This window comes from Brienomyrus brachyistius, chromosome 1, assembly GCF_023856365.1.
Source record: "Brienomyrus brachyistius isolate T26 chromosome 1, BBRACH_0.4, whole genome shotgun sequence".
NCBI lineage: Eukaryota > Metazoa > Chordata > Actinopteri > Osteoglossiformes > Mormyridae > Brienomyrus > Brienomyrus brachyistius.
The window spans coordinates 14,344,790-14,364,742 of NC_064533.1; the positions used below are offsets into that span (position 1 = coordinate 14,344,790).

Here is a 19,953-nt window from a genome sequence, read left to right on the forward strand (position 1 = left end):
ACTTCAAGTTCAACAGATAACATGCTACCACCAGGGAGTGCTTAAAACACAAAAATCCCATTTATAACGTCAGTTGTGAAGAATAGCTTTTGTCAGCAAGTCAAAATTGCGAATAATTTCTTACAATTATCTTGTTTTTCAAAGACATTAATAAAATTTCCCCATCAAGATAAAACAGAAATGTAATTACAAGCCCTTCATTGTTTCCATAAACACACTGTCACAGAGTCAGATCAAAAAGTCAAAGAGTCAGACTATAATGCAGTACTGTACAAAAGACTTTATTGTCCAAGTTAAAATTCAATAGATGTTCTGCTTAAAATACAGAAGATATTGTTTCTCATTTAGAAAAGAAAAAACGCTGTTATGTTAACAATTAAATACAAAGGAACAAGAGCAATGTGACCGACATCTGTGATTCACGCTTCAGAGCTTGGCTTAAAAAGTTCTACCTTCACACCGTGCTCTCCCACACGTGAAAACGAGCGTGGACTGGCGGGGATGTGAATTTGAGGAACACACATCTACGGCTTCTGGCTTTCTGACAGGCAAGGATACATCGTGAAAAGCCAAGCCTGACAGTGATTTGGAAACGGCTGAAAACCGGAATGAAAATCTGAGGCGTAGTGCCTCGGGGACAGAACGATTGTAGGGTGCTATTCATAGTAATGATACGTGGGATACCTAAAATCCAGTCAACGAAAGATCTTAGAATGAAACAATAATAAACAGATTTTATTTGGTAGCCTATCATACTCCAGCAAATAAATATACCAAAGTAAATCGATCTAGGATTGTGCTTATACAGAACGATATCAACAGGCCATCCGCACATACCAATGAATCCACAGATATGGACTATTTTACATACAATATAAATCACACTGACATTTTCTCAACATCGAAATCTGAAGACCACCCAGCATTAAAAAAAGTTGTCATCTGAGATAAAATCCGGCCAATCAGAGCTGCCCCCTTCACACTGGCTTACCTTCCATGGCCAATTATTAAGCTAGAATTGCTTACAGGGCAGTGCGAGGACCTACAGTATAAAATCAATCTTCCTACAGATTACACATGACACTGAACACTATCTCTGACGCAGACCAGTCCTCACAATGGCTGGCATAGCTTCCTTTGTGCCGTGCGTCACTATGGCTACTAGAATAGACAAAGTTTCTGGCTGAACTTGTCTTCTGTCAGCTGTTATATTCGGTTTGCCCTACACAACTCAGCATCAATAGCACGGATTCTCACGGCAGCCATTCTACGCTTGCGGTTGTTGCGAGTGCCTTAATTTGTTGCTGTTTCTTATGGCACATTAAAAGCAGTATGGGGTTCGTGTGACTAGGAGAAAATGGGTCATCATGCTGGAAGCAGCGAGGGAGCGAACAACCATGCATGAAAAGAAAACGCTGAGCGAAGATGAATGACATGCAACCCCTGCGAAAACGCAACCCTTCGCGCTATTCAGGACCGTAACCAGTCCCACACATTCCTTTCTACTCCTCCCCCCTTTCTTGTTTTATCCACCTTTCTTTTCATGAAGCGAAAAAAAAAAATGAAAATAAAGATTACGAGCGATTTAATTTGCAGGTCTTCAAAGAAAAAATAAATAAATAAAACGGTTTCCCCCTTTTTTACCGGAGTACAAATGTTCCAAAGAGATCCCATGCTATAAATATTTATCACCATCAGAGATTGGGAGATTTCCTCAGCCACTGGTAGAACTGCTGCTCGTAGAGCTTGTGCCACCTGACGTTGGCGCCCACGATCTCCACGGCTCGGGCGAAGGCTGCCGCTACTCCTCCGCTGCTGCGGATGAACTCCTTCAGCTGGGACAAACACAAAAAGCGTGGGGGAGGATAAGTAAGACTGGGTCCACGCAATGCTGGGGATGATTTCGAATGGGTCAGCCTGGGAAGGGGGGGGGGTGGGGGGGAGACTAAAACTCCGTCCTGGGGCTGCACGCCGGGAGAGTCGTGCGCCTCCGGAGCTCCACGCAAAACTCCACCCTGCTGCCGGTGTGGAACAGCTGTGCTGAGCCGCATCATTACCCTCCTGTCCTCCACCTCCAAGCTGAGCCCAAGGCTGTGCCTCTTCGTAGATAAACGTGCACTGCTCAGAGTGAGAAATACAGGCTAATCCTGCACACTCAAGTCCCTTAACAGGCACATGGCAACATCAGAATAAACCTCATAAGCATAAATAGCACCCCCCCCCTCCCAACACCCCGGCCTGACACTGTGTCATGTGACACATTTAAAAATCCATCCATCCATCCATCTCCTACTGATTTTCTGGGTTGGGTCATAGGGACAGCAGTCTAAAGAGGGAAACCCAGACTTCCCTCTCCCCGGCCACTGCGTCCAGCACCTCCGGGGGAATCCCGAGGTGTTCCCAGGCCAGCCGAGAGACAAAGTCTCTCCAGCGTGTCCTGGGTCTTCCCCGGGGTCTCCTCCCAGTGGGACATGCCCGGAACACCTCACCAGGGAGGCATCCAGGAGGCATCCTGACCAGATGCCCGAGCCACCTCATCTGGCTCCTCTCAATGCGGAGGAGCAGTGGCTCTACTCTGAGTCCCTCCCGAATGACCGAGTTCCTCACCCTATCTCTAAGGGAAAGCCCAGCCACCCTGTGGAGGAAACCCATTTCAGCCACTTGTACTCGCAATCTCGTTCTTTCGGTCGCTACGCACAGCTCCTGACCAAAGGTGAGGGTAGGAATGTAGATCGACTGGCTCAGCTCCTTCTTCACCAGGACAGACCGATACAGCGTCTGTATCACTGCTGTATCACTGCTGACGCCGCACCGATCCGCCTGTTGATTTCCCGCTCCATCATACCCTCACTTATGAACAAGACCCCGAGATACTGAAACTCCTCCACTAGAGGATGGACTCCCTCCCCGAGCCGGAAAAAGCACTCCACCCCTTTCCGGCTGAGGACCATGGTCTCGGATTTTGGAGGATTGCTCTCCAACACCCCTTCCAAGGACTCCAGAAAGGGTGGGTATTCTGAACTGCCGTTTGGCACATAAGCACAAACAACAGTCAGGACCCGTCCCCCCCACCTGAAGGCGAAGGGAGGCTACCCTCTCGTCCACTGCGGTAAACCCCAATGTACAGGCACCCAGCCTGGGGGCAATAAGTATGCCCACGTCCGCTCGGCGCCTCTCCCCGTGGGCAACTCCAGAGTGGAAAAGGGTCCAACCCCCCTCAAGGAGACTGGTTCCAGAGCCCAAGCCGTGCGTCGAGGTGAGTTCGACTATATCTAGCCGGAACTTCACAACCTCGCGCACCAGCTCAGGCTCTTTCCCCCTCAGAGAGGTGACATTCCATGTCCCTAGAGCTAGCTTCTGCAGCCGAGGATCGGACCGCCAAGGTCCCTGCCTTTGGCTGCCGCCCAGATCGCCTCGCACCCGACCCCTATGGCCCCTCCCATGGGTGGTGAGCCCATTGGAGGGGGGACCCACGTGCCTTGTTCGGGCTGTGCCCGACCAGGCCCCATGGGTGTAGGCCTGGCCACCAGGCGCTCGCCATCGAGCCCCACCCCTAGGCCTGGCTCCAGGGGGGGGCCCCGGTGACCCGCGTCCGGGCAAGGGAAATTGTGGGTCCAAAATTGTTCTCTTCATGAGGGGTTTTCTGAGCCGCACTTCATCTGGATCCACACCCAGGACTTGTTTGCCTTGGGTGACCCTACCAGGGGCGTAAAGCCCCAGGCAACTTAGCTCCTGGGATCACTGGAACACGCAAACCCCTCCACCATGATAAGGTGTTGGTTCCAGGAGAGGACATTCGAAAATTTTAGATGAATTTCCTTGGAACAGCCATCGATTCACCCATCTGCTGTAACTGCTTATCCAGTACAGTTTCACACTTAGCATGGAGCCTATCCCAAGTAGCATTGGGAACAAGGCAGGCGACACCCTGCGTCCATCACAGCATCCTGGTACATCTTTATAATTCTTTTAACAATTGACAGTTCTGTTTAAAAAAGGGGCCTCCAGCTGGAAAAGCCCCTAACTCTTCTACAACAAGCACCAATAACAAACATTTTAACCAAACTAAAGTTTAGCTCATGTAATCAAGGATGTTCTCAGGGGTCGGCATTAAAATTGATAAAAGACACATTTTCTCCCCTTTATTTCTCCACTCAGCAAAACACTAATTAAATCAAGGAGAAATTTTTGCATGCAGATGACTCACATATCATTTGGTTAGTAATGAAAGTACTAATGGCTATGAAGCGCAAGTCACAAGTGATTAAAGTCTGAAGTAGAACTTATTTGACGCCTTGACACCTTCACGTTTTCTGCAAATTTCTGTCTATTTAGCATTTCAAACTTCAAAAAGCTTTGCGAACCTCAGTAGCCAATTAGAGACAGAAATAGAGCCCTGCATTTATAATGAGGAAACATGAATTTAAAGCCGTCCTAATGGGTGTTGTATTATGCATGAATACGACAATTAACAAACAAATGCATGAAGTTTGGGCCAAAATGGACTGTATGTTAAGACCTTGATTAATGAATAGATCGTATTCTCCGTCCTTTATCCCATAGTACTATGCTTTATAACACACAATTCATCATTATTTGGCTCTCCGGGACACTGAACCGCAGCACGTGTAGTACTGTCACTCACCTCATTGAGTTCTGTCTCCGTGTTTAGAAATTCGGTCACTCCGTTGATTAGTTTGGAATTCATAAATAAGGCCTCACCATATCTGTGAAGAACAACGTGCACGCATTTCTTACTCATGGTTAGCGAAGAAACCAACAGCAAGACCACGCCCCGCCTTACCGGAATGCAGGACACGCCCCTTTTTCATTCCTTGATTAACAGATCTACGGACTCTGTCTTTTAATGAGAACCTTTGTGAGGTTTTGAGTCTGGCTCACTTCCTGTTCTTCTGCTGCCTGATTTTCTGAACCGTTTCGCTGGATGTGACCCATGTTTGATTTGTGTCTTTCCCAGCACAGATTACTGAGCTTAGCTTGAACTTTGACCCTGATTGCGGAAATATATTTTGGTGCCTGTAATTCTTAATTGTGAATCATTAAACCTGTTTTCACTGCAATCTCCTTCATTATATTTTCACTGTTCTGTATTTGATAATGTAGATTTTCTTCTTGGAGCAACTGTAAAATGCTGTCAAGTACATCAATTCCTAATACACAAATTATATTGTGTAAGTTTGTAATTAAGCAACATATTTAGTACTGCTTGCATTCACTATACACAGTATATAGAAGAATATTATCAAAACTTATATATTATTGATGACAAGATTCTACACTATCCCTAACAGGATACAAAACCATAATTTAATTTTATGTTAAATTTTGTATTTAAATTTGCATTTACACACAGAAATCAAGACTTTAAGACTGAGAATGAATACAGCTATTATTATGAAGTTATTCATTCATTGTTGGAAAACATCTTAAGAACTATATAAATACACACATTTCTTCATAGATTACAACAAAGAGAAACTTCTGAAACTTTACCTGGAATTTAGAATGTCCCACTTCTCCCGGAAATACCTCCAGGCCAGGTGTCTTCCATGCGGATTCCGACCCACGTGTATGATGACGTCTATAACATCCTGATCTGGAACCAGGTCTGAAGTCAGGGAGAGGTTCAGGAGCCTCAGGAGAAAAACCAAAGAGAAGCAAAATGTCTCAAGAAGTTTGGATATATTAACATGAGAACTTTGAGAAGGTACTGACAGGCTACAAAGGCTGCAGTGAGGCCTGTTACGTAGGCAGGAGCCGGGGAGTGGAAGGAGCTGTGACAGTCTATGGGGAGAGATGGTAGGGTGGCCCAAACTGTTGGGCGGCGGACAATTCAAAGCCTCAGGAGGGGAAAGTGGAGCATTAGAATGAACAGTCTGAGAAACTCCTCAACCCAGCGGATATAATGTCTCAACAGGAAGCGGAGTTTCTAAACTTCTGGTGGATCAGAGTCTATCACTGCACCTAAGTCACTATGACGGTATGAGGACTCCATAGTGGAAAGATTGCGGAAAGAGATGTTGAGGGCCTGAGATGTTATTAGGTGATGTTGGTGATACATTCTTCAATGCTGCAGGAAAGGCAGGTTGAGTGCCTGTGGGTTGGGGTAGCGGGGTGGTTGTCCTGGTGGTGCAGAGATTTATGGATGCTGAGGTCACTGCTGCATGTTATTCAGTCACTGTATAAATGCAGCAAACCTGCGTCCGCATACTTGGCACAAAACCGAAGCCATTTAGAGCAGATGTTAACCTCTGACAAGGTCATGTCTACTCCTGTATGTGATTTTCATGGACAGGATGTCAACGAGCAGCCGGGGCTGGAAGGGCATCTGGTACTGAGGGGTTTAGAAGTGACGTCCCTGCTATTTGTTGATGACACTGTGTTTTTGGCTTCACCCAGCCAGGACCTCCTGCACACAGCTCCAGTGGTTCGATGCCAAATGTGAAGCTGCAGGGATGAGAATCAGAACCTCCAAATCAAAAGGCCATGTGCACTTTTGGAAAAGAGCCAATTGCTCCTGTCAGATGAGGAGCAGAAATTCCACCCTTTAGTGAAGGAGTTTAACGGCCATGGGATCTTGTTCATAAGTGATGGTAACAGACAGTATGAGATTGACAGGCGGATAGTTTCAGTCACTACAGTTTTCAGAGCACTGAAAAGATCTGTGATGGTGGGGAAGCTCTGCCGTTGGACTTAAGTCCTGGTTTCCCAGTCAGTCTATGTCCCAAATCTTTATGTATGGTGAACACATAAGCGGCTGACTCTCCACAACAGGATCAGGAATTCAGAGATTCGGAGGAACCTTGAGATAGAATGGCCACTCCGTCCAATCGAAAGGAACCAGCTGTGATGGTTTGGGTATCTTATATAATGCAAGCTGTTCGACACCCATCTGTTCCAGTGTTCCAGGCACGTCCCACTGGGTGGACACCCCAGGAAACACCCAGCAGGCTTGGGAATGTCTGGGAGACCACGAAAATGACCTGGAAGGGTGTGGGACAATGTGCTACAGTAGGTATGATGCCACCATGAGGTGAACTCCACCACATCCACGCATAAACAACAGCAGCTTGGTGTCAAAAGTCCAGCCTGTAATTGAATGCTGCTTATAGCACTGCACTTCACCTCTCTTGGGGCGGGGGGTCAGTCAGAGGGCTGACCTTGAGCATGCGACAGTTCCAACAGGAATCCGTAATGAACTGGAACCACAAGTCACAAGCCCCCACCTCTCTCAGCTCTCCCGTGGGCCGAGCTTTCAGCTTTTGATGCGGTCATTGCTCTCCTCCAGTGAGACATTCCCCAAAACGTCCTTATTTCCTCATTCAACTGAACTATCCCCGTGTCACATGACTCTCTTCAGTGTTCAGTGGTCTGACACGAACTAGTCCTACAAGCAACTGTAAGTAAAACGGGAAAGCAGCATGTCTACTGTATGTGTATCTGTGCTGTGTCAATTTGAGCAGTTAACAGTGGTCCTAGAATACTGTACATAAATCACAACGTCAAACTGTACAGTTATAACAATGCTGACTGGGGAAAGCATGGTGTTATTCTGCAATTCACAGACAATTTGCTTAACACACCTGTAATTGTCATACTCTGAATAATCATGACTGTTACACTCATTTTACTGAAGCATAAGCCAATTAATGTGCAAAAATCTGTCAAGGTGAATTCAGAATTACTTATTATTCCATGTCATTTACCATAGATTAATTTTACGGGCAAGATTATTTTAAGTTGAACAACCACATGAACAGATGGGAGTTAATATTCCATCACAATTGAAGGAAATGAACTCATACTGTATAAGGAAAATATGCTATGTGCTAATTTAGTAAGACAATGCAGCATACAATAGGAAACAGTGGGGTTTTGTGGACATTTTACATTATCTTTTACTAGGTAATGCCAACATTTCAACACTGAAAGCTATAACTATACAACAATTTATGAAAAAGAGTGTTTTACGTCTAGTTCTATATTTCTGTAGCAATACCCTAACTCAGTGGTTCTCAAAGTCGGTCCTCGGGCCCCACTGCCCTGCTTGTTTTCCAGCTATCCCTGCCCCACACACAAGTCCCAGCTGTCTTTCAGCTTTTTATTACCTGTGTACAATCAATCAGCAGTGTGTGGAGCAGGGATAGCTGGAAAACAAGCAGGGCAGTGGGGCCTGAGGACCGACTTTGAGAACCACTGCCCTAGATGATGTATAATAAGTATAATAACAAAACAATAATAAGACTCTTAGTCCTTTAGATATTAATATTATCTGTCACATTGTCTGTAAGCAGACAGTGTAGAGCAGGGGTGTCAAACTCCAGTCCTGGGGGGCGGAGCCCTGTGTAGCTTACTACTTTCCCTGTTCCACCATAAATGATTCAGCTCAAGAGCTGTGCGGTAATTATCGCAAGGAGTTGAATCAGGTGTGTTAAATGAGGGGAAACCCAAAACTGTGCAGGGCTCCGGCCCTCCAGGATTGGAGTTTGAGACCCCTGGTGTAGAGGCTGGCAAAGGCTGAGTAGCCGGTTGCCACTTCCAGAGAGTCATTCTCTGAGTGACACCACGGTGCTCAGCATTCACAGCTGTGTATTCTGTCCCTCATCTGGCAATAAATGAAATGCTGGTATAATCCCTAAGGTTACACATCACTGACTGCTCACTGAACATATAGACCTTTCTCTTCAGCAAAGTCTGTCTGTGGACAGACTCTCTGAAGGTAATTTGGGACTGAACTGACAGCATGCGGTTAATTCCTGATGACAGCTGATTGGCTAAGTTCCACTGTTAACTCTTCATGGCAGCTGAATGGATGATGAAACTGAACAAAATCAAGTGCATGCTGCCAATGTCAAGCCCCCCCCCCCTCCCCTACCCCCACAAAACAATGTATATGTATAAACTAGGACTCAGGTGAATTTTATCCTCCATGTTCCCTGAATTGCACGCCCCCCCCCACCCCCACCCCCGCCCCAACGTTTCTCAGAACCCGGACCAGGATGAATTGAGCGGCAGCTTTCGGAATCCATGGATCAATCGAGGAAAACCGTGATGGAGAAACAGATTCCTACAGGAAAGTAGACGTGGGGAAGCTTGAAAGATCGACATGGCTGATTTTCCAACAGCAGGAATCTTAAAATGATAGTTGGAAATGATGGCGCTGATGCTGAACCCTCACAGACCGCTCCTCCATCATATCACTGCCATTTCTACCATATTCACAGAAAAGCTGCTTTCAATGTGCTGTTAGCGCATCCAGGTGTAACCAGGCGCCTGAGCCGCTGTTGCCCTGGCGGCCATGATGAGGCGCAGAAACCCAAACACGAGCAGCCAATCAGCCTCCATCCAGGAGGGGCCTCTCACCGGTTCAGCAGGTAGGCGTTGTCGCTGCAGGTCAGGGCCTCCAGGAGCACCTTCTTTTCTGAGACGGCCAACGTGGAGTGGAACTTCATCCAGATGAACTCCCACACGTCTTCGTCCATGAGGGACACGCCCGTGCAGTAGACGATGTCCCTCACGTTCGGTGGGATCCTGCAGATGTGGACAGCAGTTAGACAAGGACCTAAACTGCAGATTGACGCTGAGAAAATACCCCGCCATCCCCTGCTTCAGGAACACTGGCTAACCTGCTCTCTGACCGCAAGCTCTGCTCACTTTGGACAAGAGAGTGTGCTTTTGCAAAATGCGTGGGAAATCATCTCATGTAATTAAAACACCCTACGAAACCAATAACCTGAAAAACATGTGAAATAATCATAGTAATTATCCTGTATCCCTTGAAAAATAATTACTATGGCGCCCATTTTTAAATTTACCCGAGTTTTTGAAGAGAAAAACAAAATCGCTACATTTCAGCTTTGCGTCAACAGCAGCTGTTTCTTAGTAACGTATCGTCAATAGCTCGGCTGCTCTGCGGCGACCTTTGCCAAACAGCTGCTTTCAGTTTCTGCCAGACAGCAAACTGGCATGAGGACAAGCTCACGCCATTCCCAGTAAGCTCAACGCTACACCTGAATGATCATATCCCAAAACAAAAAGAAAAAGCTTGATGTGCCAACCTTCATTACAGGTCAGCTTTGTGAGCCGCCGAACGAGAATTCACATTAACATCCAGGTGACAGAATACATAATTACACACGTTCATCTCCCTCCTTAATAGTTTTGAGTACAAAAAGGACACACAGACCGACTTATGAGGTATTCCTCTCTGTAATCGTCCCCTGGGCAACATTTAATGCTAACTATCCTGGTCCATAACCAGCTTTGATTCCCTCCCCTCTGCCAGCACAGCTTTGGGTTTCAAGGAAACTGATAAATAATTGAATCCATTGGCTAGTCATTAGCAGAAATACACATTCTGTGGGGAAGGAGTGTTTACCAAACTGGTGACCTCATTAAATGTGCATAAGAGTGACCGATGGAGAGGCATCGCACCCACATACTGTATCACCCCTGCCCCCTTCGGAGCACCTCTTAAACTTCCGGCGAACTCACATGCGATAAAAAAATCAGATGCGATAAAAAAAAAAATCAGACGTGATAAAAAAAAAAAAAATGAAGGGTTGACAAGTAGTGGGTAAAAGCAGCTTTGGTGGGGGGTTCTGAATTGCAGCTTCTGCAGTGTAGCATCGCAGTGAGCTTAGGGCCCATCCCAGGAAGCACAGGGCATGAGGCAGGACCAAGCACCATGGACAGGACTTCAGTCCATCAAAGGACACACACACACACAGACAGAAAACAGGCGTTTCAGAGACTGCAACCCATGTTTCTGGTCAGTGCAAAGAAACCGCAGTACAGGCAGTCCCCAGGTTAAGAATGCGCAACTTAGAGATACAGTAACTCATACTTACCAACAGACTGGTAAAGCCTATTATAATAAAAATGTAGGTGAAACACAATGCTTCATAATAATGAGCACATGCGCTACTTGGTTACGTTCATAAAAACATTGCGTGGCTTCGTCAGCTCGAGGTACAGTACAGTTACCATAAGCAGTTACTTTAATTATTACAGTATTATTATTACTATTATAATGAAACGCATTATTATTATTATTCGGATTTACCTACTAATTTGACTTCCAGGCTCTCATTCTTTCAGGGTCTCATTCGTAAACTGGGGACTGCCTGTACCCCACACAAACACGGGGTGAACATGCAAACTCCACACAAGAGGAGGGGGTAGGGATCGAACGCCCAACCTTGCAAATGTGAGGTTACGGTGTCAGCTAAACTCCCCACAGTGCCGTTCATCCAATGTAATTCCATCTAGAATATAGTAGTTTAATTTCTGTTTGATGGATGAAATGTTTTGTGTTACAACAGAGGGCAGTAACCTTTGAGGAACCTATGAAAGAAACCAACACTCTTCTCTCCGGTTATTATTTCAAATGACTCACACCTGATTTGATTTCAAGAAAAATCACAGCCACATGGCACGGGAACGGTGCGGCCGATTGGAGATTTCATGGACTGCTGGTTCGGGGGTGGAGGGTGGCGTAGTCTGTGTTTTTTACGGGGGCAATTACCCAGAATGGCAGGTGAGCTCTGCAGGCTAGAGGTCTTTCAGACCTGTGCTTATGGACTCAAGTGTCCTCAGCGTTGGCCAGGCCTGTAATTTCTCAAAATTAAAGGCATTCAAAAAAAAAGAAAACTATGAACAGCTCTCATTATGTTTAATTATCTAAATTAAATACAATTAAACGCAAAGTTGAATGTCAGGCCGCAGAATATGTACCCAAACCATTTATATACAGTATGTGTTTTTTTGATGTTACTGACCTCATGCACACCACCTGACCCTAAAAGCCAAAAGCCCCTGAGTCTCAGAAAGTGCGAAGCGGGGGGGTCACACTCAGAAACCCTAAGCTGAGCTTTAGGATGGCTGGGGGGCCGCTGGTAAAGAAGGGTGAGGCGGCTCTCTGTATATCTACACGCCTCCTGCCTTGTCCTTCATGATAGGGCAGAGGAGCGAGTGGTAAATAATGCAGGATCCTCTGGGGCGGGGCGGGGAGTGGGGGGGGGGGGGGGGGGGGGGATCTAAGAGAGAGCAACAGGCCGACTTCATGTCCGCGCAAGCGGTGTGCAGCCTGTGAATGTGGGAGTCAGGGGATACATGAAGCGGGGGCCATACCTTTAATAACAGTGACTCCTTGTGGGTAGGGCATGGTGGGGGTTGGCCCCCTCATTCAAGCATTGCCATGCCCCCCACCTCCGGTCAACAACTGCCCATCCCGGCCCCCCAAGACTCTTGACACTATAGTAACTCCGATCCCACCCAACATACCCAAATGCCCACCCCAGGATAACATCCTGGTAACAGCACTGGTGCAACCCGTTAAAATCGTGGGCCTGGCTGTCAGAATTGGAGACAGGTTAGTATGCCACTGTAGCACACAGTGATTTGCCATAATTACATGCTAATTACTGGCAAGTAATTATGATTCATATTTATATCAATGGCATAACCGCAGTGGAATATTATGTATTGTGGGTACCTTTCTGAGGGGTGCTATGGGTCTCTCACATTTATCAGGCCTACTGAGCACCAATCACAACTGTCCAGATCAGATCGCAGTTGTAATTTACTGGTATTTGTTTTAAAGACAGGTGATGATGTCTGGGGCAGAGGAGACCCCGCAGGTGGCCGGTGTGGGAGCCACCGCGATTCTGCTCGCCGGGAAAACTTGCTCCAGGTTCAAAGCCTCCGCGCCACTTTGATGAACTTGATGAATTGTCGGTGCAGAACACGAACGTCACTATTTGGAGAGGGATGCTGCTCTCTTTTTGAGAGCTGCAGATAAAAGAAATGAGAAACAGAAATAAAACTAATCTAATCCTGCACGGTTTTTGTTGCCATGGACACCTGGCACCGTGGCGATATTTGCTGTTGGGTTGCATTGAGCATGCCCAACGAGGTGCAGTCTTACCGAATGCAACACCCTACCTGCATTTAGCAAACCGCACTTCTCTCCTTCACCCCTACTCACAACATCAAATAGGACCACTGCCTTGGGGGGACAATTGGTGAACTTGTGTGGAACACAGGGACAGGAGAGGGCCTAGGTGGGAGGGGTTGTGCTATGGGGGCTTGGTAGAAGTAATTTTGAACCGGGCCTGGAAGTTATATGCGGCAGGTCTGCATCAAGCCTCTTCTGCTGATCCAACGTCAAGTGACCACTGGAGTATTTCCGCCCCACAGCTGAATTTAACATTTGTCGCCACAGTTTACGTGGTACCGCGAGCACTTCATTTGTATCCGGGACGACCACAGAAGTCGAGGAACCTTTAACATGCAGGTTTAGGAGTTGATACCAACCCCATTTAACATGCGAGGGATTAAGTGACCCCACACATCGAATGTGTACTCCAGCAGCATCACCCACAGAATACAGCATCAGGGCAACATGGGACTGGCAATGATTCACCTTGAAGCACCACCAGACAAGCTCATCAGCTAAAACGTGGTAGAGGATGCGTGGTACTGAAGCTGAGCAATGAGCAGATACTCATAAACACAGGAATGGCTCAGTGGGCAGAACCAAGCCCCTGAAAGGGGGGTTTGAATCTCTGCTTGTGTGTGTGGAGTTTGCAAGTGTACATGTGAATGTGTGCTCTGCCATAGACTGGAATTTCATCCGGGGCCCATGAGCTTCTTGGGGTGGTCTCCAGGCTAGTAGCAAAACCATGTACCAGATAAACAGTCCAGAAGATGGACTGAAGGATTTAATCCCAAATACAAGCTATGTTTACTGGCCCTTAGCCATGGCTCCATTACTGTGTATCGTGCAGAAGTTCTGCTGTATAAAATATTTGTTCTATGCGTGATAATGTGATGTAAATGTTACGGTATGTTTCCGAAGCCCAGCACCTGTGATGAATATTTCAGACAGAGAAAGTAGGCACTAACAGCAGCTGTTCTCCTTTTATAATTAGCAGTAACCCTCTGGGAAGAATTACTGGAGATAATGTTTGTAAACTATGCCCTTTAGTTAATGCCTTAACTTTATCCTTGTCAGAAAGCAGAGATAAACACAGAGGACGGAGCCTCGAAATGCCAGAAGGACCATTCGGGCTGCGTGTGCTGCCTGTCTGTGGATGTAAATAAAAGCTATATGTGGCTTTGGGTGAATGTTACCGGTTCTTGTTGCTGGATATCCAATCAGAGATGAGGGCGATGGCCTGCCGATGACAGTGCTTGTTCCCGAAACTGCAGGCCAGCATGAGAACTTCCCTCTGTAGCTGTCTGAGTGGTTGGAACACAATAATTAGCCATAATAACAAAGGCATCGCAGTTGCTTTCCAGACAGAGACAGTAAGGTGGAGGTTCATATGGGGCAGAGCCTTACTCAGTCTGGTAGGCCGCCTGCATGACAGAGCTGTTGGAGGAGCTATTTGGCCAGCCCAGCCGGTGGTACATGGAGGCCACCTGCTTCAGCACGTAGTCCTGGAGACGAGCAGACACAGGGAGGGCAGAGGACGTCAGAACTGAGCGAATAACGAGCCTCATCCATGTCAGAACTTGAGGAGCCAATCACAAAGCTATCTGTTCTGAGCTTTATTTTTCAGACTTAATGTTTTTACATGACCCAGAACACTGAGTGAGCCGTTGAAGCACAAAAAAAAGTTCATTACCAAACTCTACCTTAATTTATCTATCTCTATCTTAATTTTCTGTACTTTAAAAAAACATTTTACAGATAAATTCTTAGACTGAGTATTATACAATGCTGTGTATTCTGGAATCCCTCTATACCTCCTTTTTTTGGCAATCTTCCTACCTTATCCAATTAACTAACCTCCAATGAGGGATAGAAGGTCCTAGATAGGAGGCAGGCATAGTCCGTTTAGCACGTCATACTAACACATCATTTACAGGAAAACTATGCAAAGCACAAAGGCTGGAACATTTTCAAGGTGAAACGGTCGGCTGTTTTCCTTAAAAGTGCTTCCTCACAGCTGCCACCACACCAAGCTGGATCTGGTTCTAATGAGCCTCAGAAGCGACCCTCTCTTGTTTGGACAAATTAGATCGGCGATGGTACGAGGGACATGTTTCAGAACGCCAGAATGTCGATTGAACCCGGTTCCAAATGAAAACTCGCACCTCTCTCATTTAATGGGGGAAACCAATGCCTAGGAAACAAGCTTTTAACATTTCTGTGACTTGCTCCCCCCCCAACAACAAGAGAAACAGGCCTTCTGTCTGAATTCTTTGAATATTCAGCGCCCAGGATACCACCCTCGCCACTCCTAGCCTTCAGAACATCTGCCGGGGCGTGTGACACAAACGGCTGAATCACAGGGGTCCCCCACAGGGGTTTGCCATTTCATAAAGGGCCTGGAAAGGTCCTGTAATGTATCTGCAGACGTTCAGCAACAGGGCTGCCTGTGTCACTCAAAGGTACCAAGTGACGAAGCCTTCGGATCAAGTGCCTACAGCTGTAGGCGGAGCTTAATGTCATACACATAACGGGTGTCCTGTAATTATGAGCACCTAGAGACCGCATTGTTTGTTCTTAGGCTTATTAAACTAAAATGTCACTGTGGAACCAACCTCAGTTCATAGCTGTTTTGTGGAGACGGGATGCAGCTCTAACATGCAGCTCAGTCATTTAATGTAGCCTGAGCCATCAGGACTGTCCCCATGGCTAATATATAATCTGTTAACCTGCTCTGCCGTTCCTGTGCATTTTGACCTTTTGAGACGAATGTGAAGGTGGATTAGACTCCATGTTTTAATTTCTATCTTATGAGTTTCCTATATAGTCATCACATGCAGTTTAACCTCACAGGTACTGTGCAGTACTGGCTGTTCTGTATAGTCACCACATGCAGTTTAACCTCACAGGTACTGTGCAGTACTGGCTGTCCTGTATAGTCACCACATGCAGTTCAACCTCACAGGTACTGTGCAGTACTGGCTGTCCTGTATAGTCACCACATGCAGTTTAACCTCACATGTACTGTGCAGTACTGGCTGTCCTGTATAGTCACCACATGCAGTTTAACCTTACATGTACTGTGCAGTACTGGCTGTCCTGTATAGTCACCACATGCAGTTTAACCTCACGTGTACTGTGCAGTACTGGCTGTCCTGTATAGTCACCACTTGCAGTTTAACTTCACATGTACTGTGCAGTACTGGCTGTCCTGTATAGTCACCACTTGCAGTTTAACCTGACAGGTACTGTGCAGTACTGATTGTCCTGTATAGTCATCACATGCAGTTTAACCTCACAGGTACTGTGCAGTACTGGCTGCCCTGTATAGTCACCACATGCAGTTTAACCTGACAGGTACTGTGCAGTACTGGCTGTCCTGTATAGTCACCACATACAGTTTAACCTCACAGGTACTGTGCAGTACTGGCTGCCCCTATACAGTGCCGGAGACTCTCTCAGCAGCAGGCTGTAATGGGGCGCTCACATACACTGAAGAGGCTGTACTCTTCGGTCCGGTCCAGGAGCTTGTCCAGCTGGTAGAGGGAGCGGCTGGCTGCATGCCAGGGCAGGAACTCCTTCTCCTGCGGTAGGTAGTGGATGATCTCCAAGGGGATGTTCTGGGGCAGATACCCGGCTCTGAGAGGAACACAGAACCAACGAGGGCTCGTTGTCACAGGAAACACCGCAGGCAATGATCACCGCTAAATAATTAATTAAATAATTATAAAGACTTATAATGACTACTGTCTACAGCACGTGAAACGTTGAAAATTCTTTTTGATAAATGCCTTCATGTTGCTCTGAATCGCTCTGGTATCTCAGAAAGACTGACTTTATGGCTGCATCAAACTGAAATAGCTTTAATTTTCTATATGGATTTGATTTCATATGTGCTTTAATGAAATTTTATGAGATTTTAACATTGAAAAGTACAAAACATCAAACCCTTTAAAGCAACAGGGTAGCAATTAGCAATTCATACATCACGTGATGGGGCATAAAGTGGAAAAAAAGAAATATTTAAAAATATCCCAGTCACAATAGCTCAGCAAGCAGCAACTCAGGGTTGTGGTGGGAAGGCCTCTCTCTGCTACATACCTGTAATCTGCATGATCTCCCATGTTCAGTGTTTTGTCCGAAGACAAGAACTGAATTGGCATCTCTGTTTTGCCGCCTGTGAATTGTGTATTTCATCATATGTACATCAAAATATTTTAAGAAATATATGTTGTAATGAGGGTGGCATGGTGGTGCAGTGGTTAGCACTGTTGCCTCACACCTCTGTGTCCTGGGATCGAGTCTCTGCCTGGGTCACATGTGTGTGGAGTTTGCATGTTCTCCCCATGTCATCGTGGGGTTTCCTCCGGGTACTCCGGTTTCCCCCCACAATCCAAAAACATGCTGAGGCTAATTGGAGTTGCTAAATTGCCCATAGGTGTGCATGTGTGAGTGAATGGTGCGTGAGTGTGCCCTGCGATGGGCTGGCCCCCCATCCTGGGTTGTTCCCTGCCTCGTGCCCATTGCTTCTGGGATAGGCTCCGGACCCCCCCGCGACCCAGTAGGATAAGCGGTTTGGAAAATGGATGGATGGATGGATGGATGTCGTAATGATTAGTCAAATTCATCAGAATGAGCTAATCACAGCAATGACGAATGAAATTGGCTAACTATTACAGCGGGACTGTGCATATCCGAGGTTTACCGCAGTCCGAAAAAAAAGTATGAGAATTACAGCGACAGTTCATCAGTTTCATACCATGTGCCCTACTACCACAAAAGGCTAAGATATTTTTAAACAAATTAAATGTTCTCATTACAGGTTATGTACAGGTACGTGATACGATATTTTTCATTGTAAAATGTGTAACAGTGGCCTATGTTTTTTCATTGTTCTTTCGGCCTTTGAGCAGTACAAAAAGCATGAATTTCATTGCGCCATCATTCCTTGATAAATTATATTCTTTCATTATTCATTGCATCATCTCTTGAGAATTAAATGTCAGAATCCCTTACATTCAAGAGAGAACAGTACTGGATGCTGATGTACAATGTATAATTACTGTATTTAATATTGGTAATGTCTTGGTAATATGTGTAATTTATCAATGAAACTTTACCGTACTGTATGTATGTACTGTACACAAAAATCACGGTATATATGTGTCATGACCTGCGCGTCCAGTCCTCGTGTGTGCCACGCCCCCTGATTATCCTCGTGTGTGCCACGCCCCCTGATTATCCTCTTGTGTGCCACGCCCCCTGAACATCCTCGTGTGTGCCACGCCCCCTGATTATCCTCATGTGTGCCACGCCCCCTGATTATCCTCGTGTGTGCCACGGTCCCTGATCACCCACGTGTGCTTCCCCGATTGTGCCCAGCTGTTTCCTGTTCTTTTCAACTTGTCTTGTGTATATCAGTCTGCGTCTGAGTCAGTTCCCCAGGTCTGTCATTAATGTTACCTTATCACTGTCTGCCCTGCCTTCTCCGTACCCAAAATAAAACCCCGTATCCTGCACTCTTGCCTGCCGGCTTCGTCCTTACCCGTTACCTGCCTGTCCGTCTCCCAGCCATCGTCACAATGTGGGATTCATTCATATTCGCTATTATTATTAATCCGCTGTAATAATAGCAATCCACACCGGTGCAAGCGCACCTGGCTCTTAAAGGGAATGGGAGGTGACATTCTGATTGGTTTGTAACAGCCCCAAACACACCCATGACTAATTATGAAACTTAGTAAAACCCTTTAAGACCATGCACCTTCTGCTGTGACTATGTTTCCGCTGTTAAACTAGCAAAAATGTGTTGGCCACACCCTAAAAGAACTTGCAGCATGCATTTCAGACAGTACACTTTAGATAGTTAAAATAGGACCCAAAGTCCATTTAAACTGGGGTATCTTAAATCCGGGAAGTTATCCAGCTAAGCAACGAATCTCGCTTCATGATACAGGCCCCTTTTGCCAATGAGTCATGTTTTGGTGTTTGACGCATCATCTGCTAATCTAAATCAGACAAATAAATTATTAACATCAGAATCAGATTGCCACTAATAAATACTACAAACGTGGTTTCCTTCATTATGAAACTTTGTACAGAAGTAAAATCAGGAATTTCATGACTTAAAATTATAGGGCATGTAGGTGTAGAAAATGATAGATAAAATTCTTAATTATAGCTCATTATTATATGATATAAAGCATAATAAACCGTGACATGCTGCACTTAAAAAACAATTTGTGTCCTATAGCATTAAAGGCAGGATAAAAGATATTTAAACCAAAACTGTATTATGTATGTAAAGAAATCACCCTATAAATTGGTATTGAGACATTTCTGGTCTCCTCATTAAAGAATGACTCACCGTTTAATCTCCAGATGCTTTTAAAGCTAGCTGACCCCAATTAGTTGAAGAGAGTTTCACCTCATGGAAACCGCCATTTACATCTTGATAGCTTGTTAATTGTTTTCCAATTAAAGGAGGATTTACTTGGTCTCTGTAGATGCTTTTGCAGTCGACCATACAGGAATGCTAACTACCTCCAAAGGGGCAGCGTTCCTGCTAGACTAAAAGGATAAATAAACAGCTCTTTAAACGAATTTAACTCTTCAAATGACCAGCGTTTAAATGTGAGCTAAGCACGGATTATTCAAGTAAAGCATTACAATACGGTGCCATTAAGGTAATTATCATTTACTGTAGAAAAATGTAATTTTCTAGTGTTCAAGACTGCTGACTGCTGAACTTTAGTGGGAAAATTGCTTTCAGTTGTGCTGTTGATTGCAGATCTTTTATATTTAATGTGAATACAGTCTACAGTCATGAATGTGTGGCCGTACGTGTATTTGCAATTATGGCGTGAGATTTCTGGGTAAACAACCGACAAGCACTGTGTAAGCTGAGCCGCGCAGGCTAATGTGGTAATTCTTTAGTGCACAGGGGATCGATACATGGCTCTGACATGGATGTTAGCAGCCGGACACTGGGA

General features: G+C 45.7%; 1 protein-coding gene across 1 annotated transcript in view; it reads right to left on the minus strand.

The window, feature by feature from the left end:
* Nucleotides 1-265: 265 nt before the first annotated feature.
* The window catches only part of LOC125706401 (thyrotropin-releasing hormone-degrading ectoenzyme-like), a 104,128-nt gene continuing 84,440 nt past the window's right edge, over nt 266-19,953 (minus strand). The window contains exons 13-19 of the mRNA XM_048973124.1: nt 16,453-16,600; nt 14,369-14,466; nt 14,158-14,265; nt 9,385-9,552; nt 5,515-5,655; nt 4,646-4,727; nt 266-1,835 (exon numbers count right to left, since the gene is read on the minus strand). Coding sequence (XP_048829081.1) covers nt 1,695-1,835; nt 4,646-4,727; nt 5,515-5,655; nt 9,385-9,552; nt 14,158-14,265; nt 14,369-14,466; nt 16,453-16,600 — 886 coding nt within the window. The 3' untranslated portion in view covers nt 266-1,694. The remainder of the gene's footprint in view (nt 1,836-4,645; nt 4,728-5,514; nt 5,656-9,384; nt 9,553-14,157; nt 14,266-14,368; nt 14,467-16,452; nt 16,601-19,953) is intronic.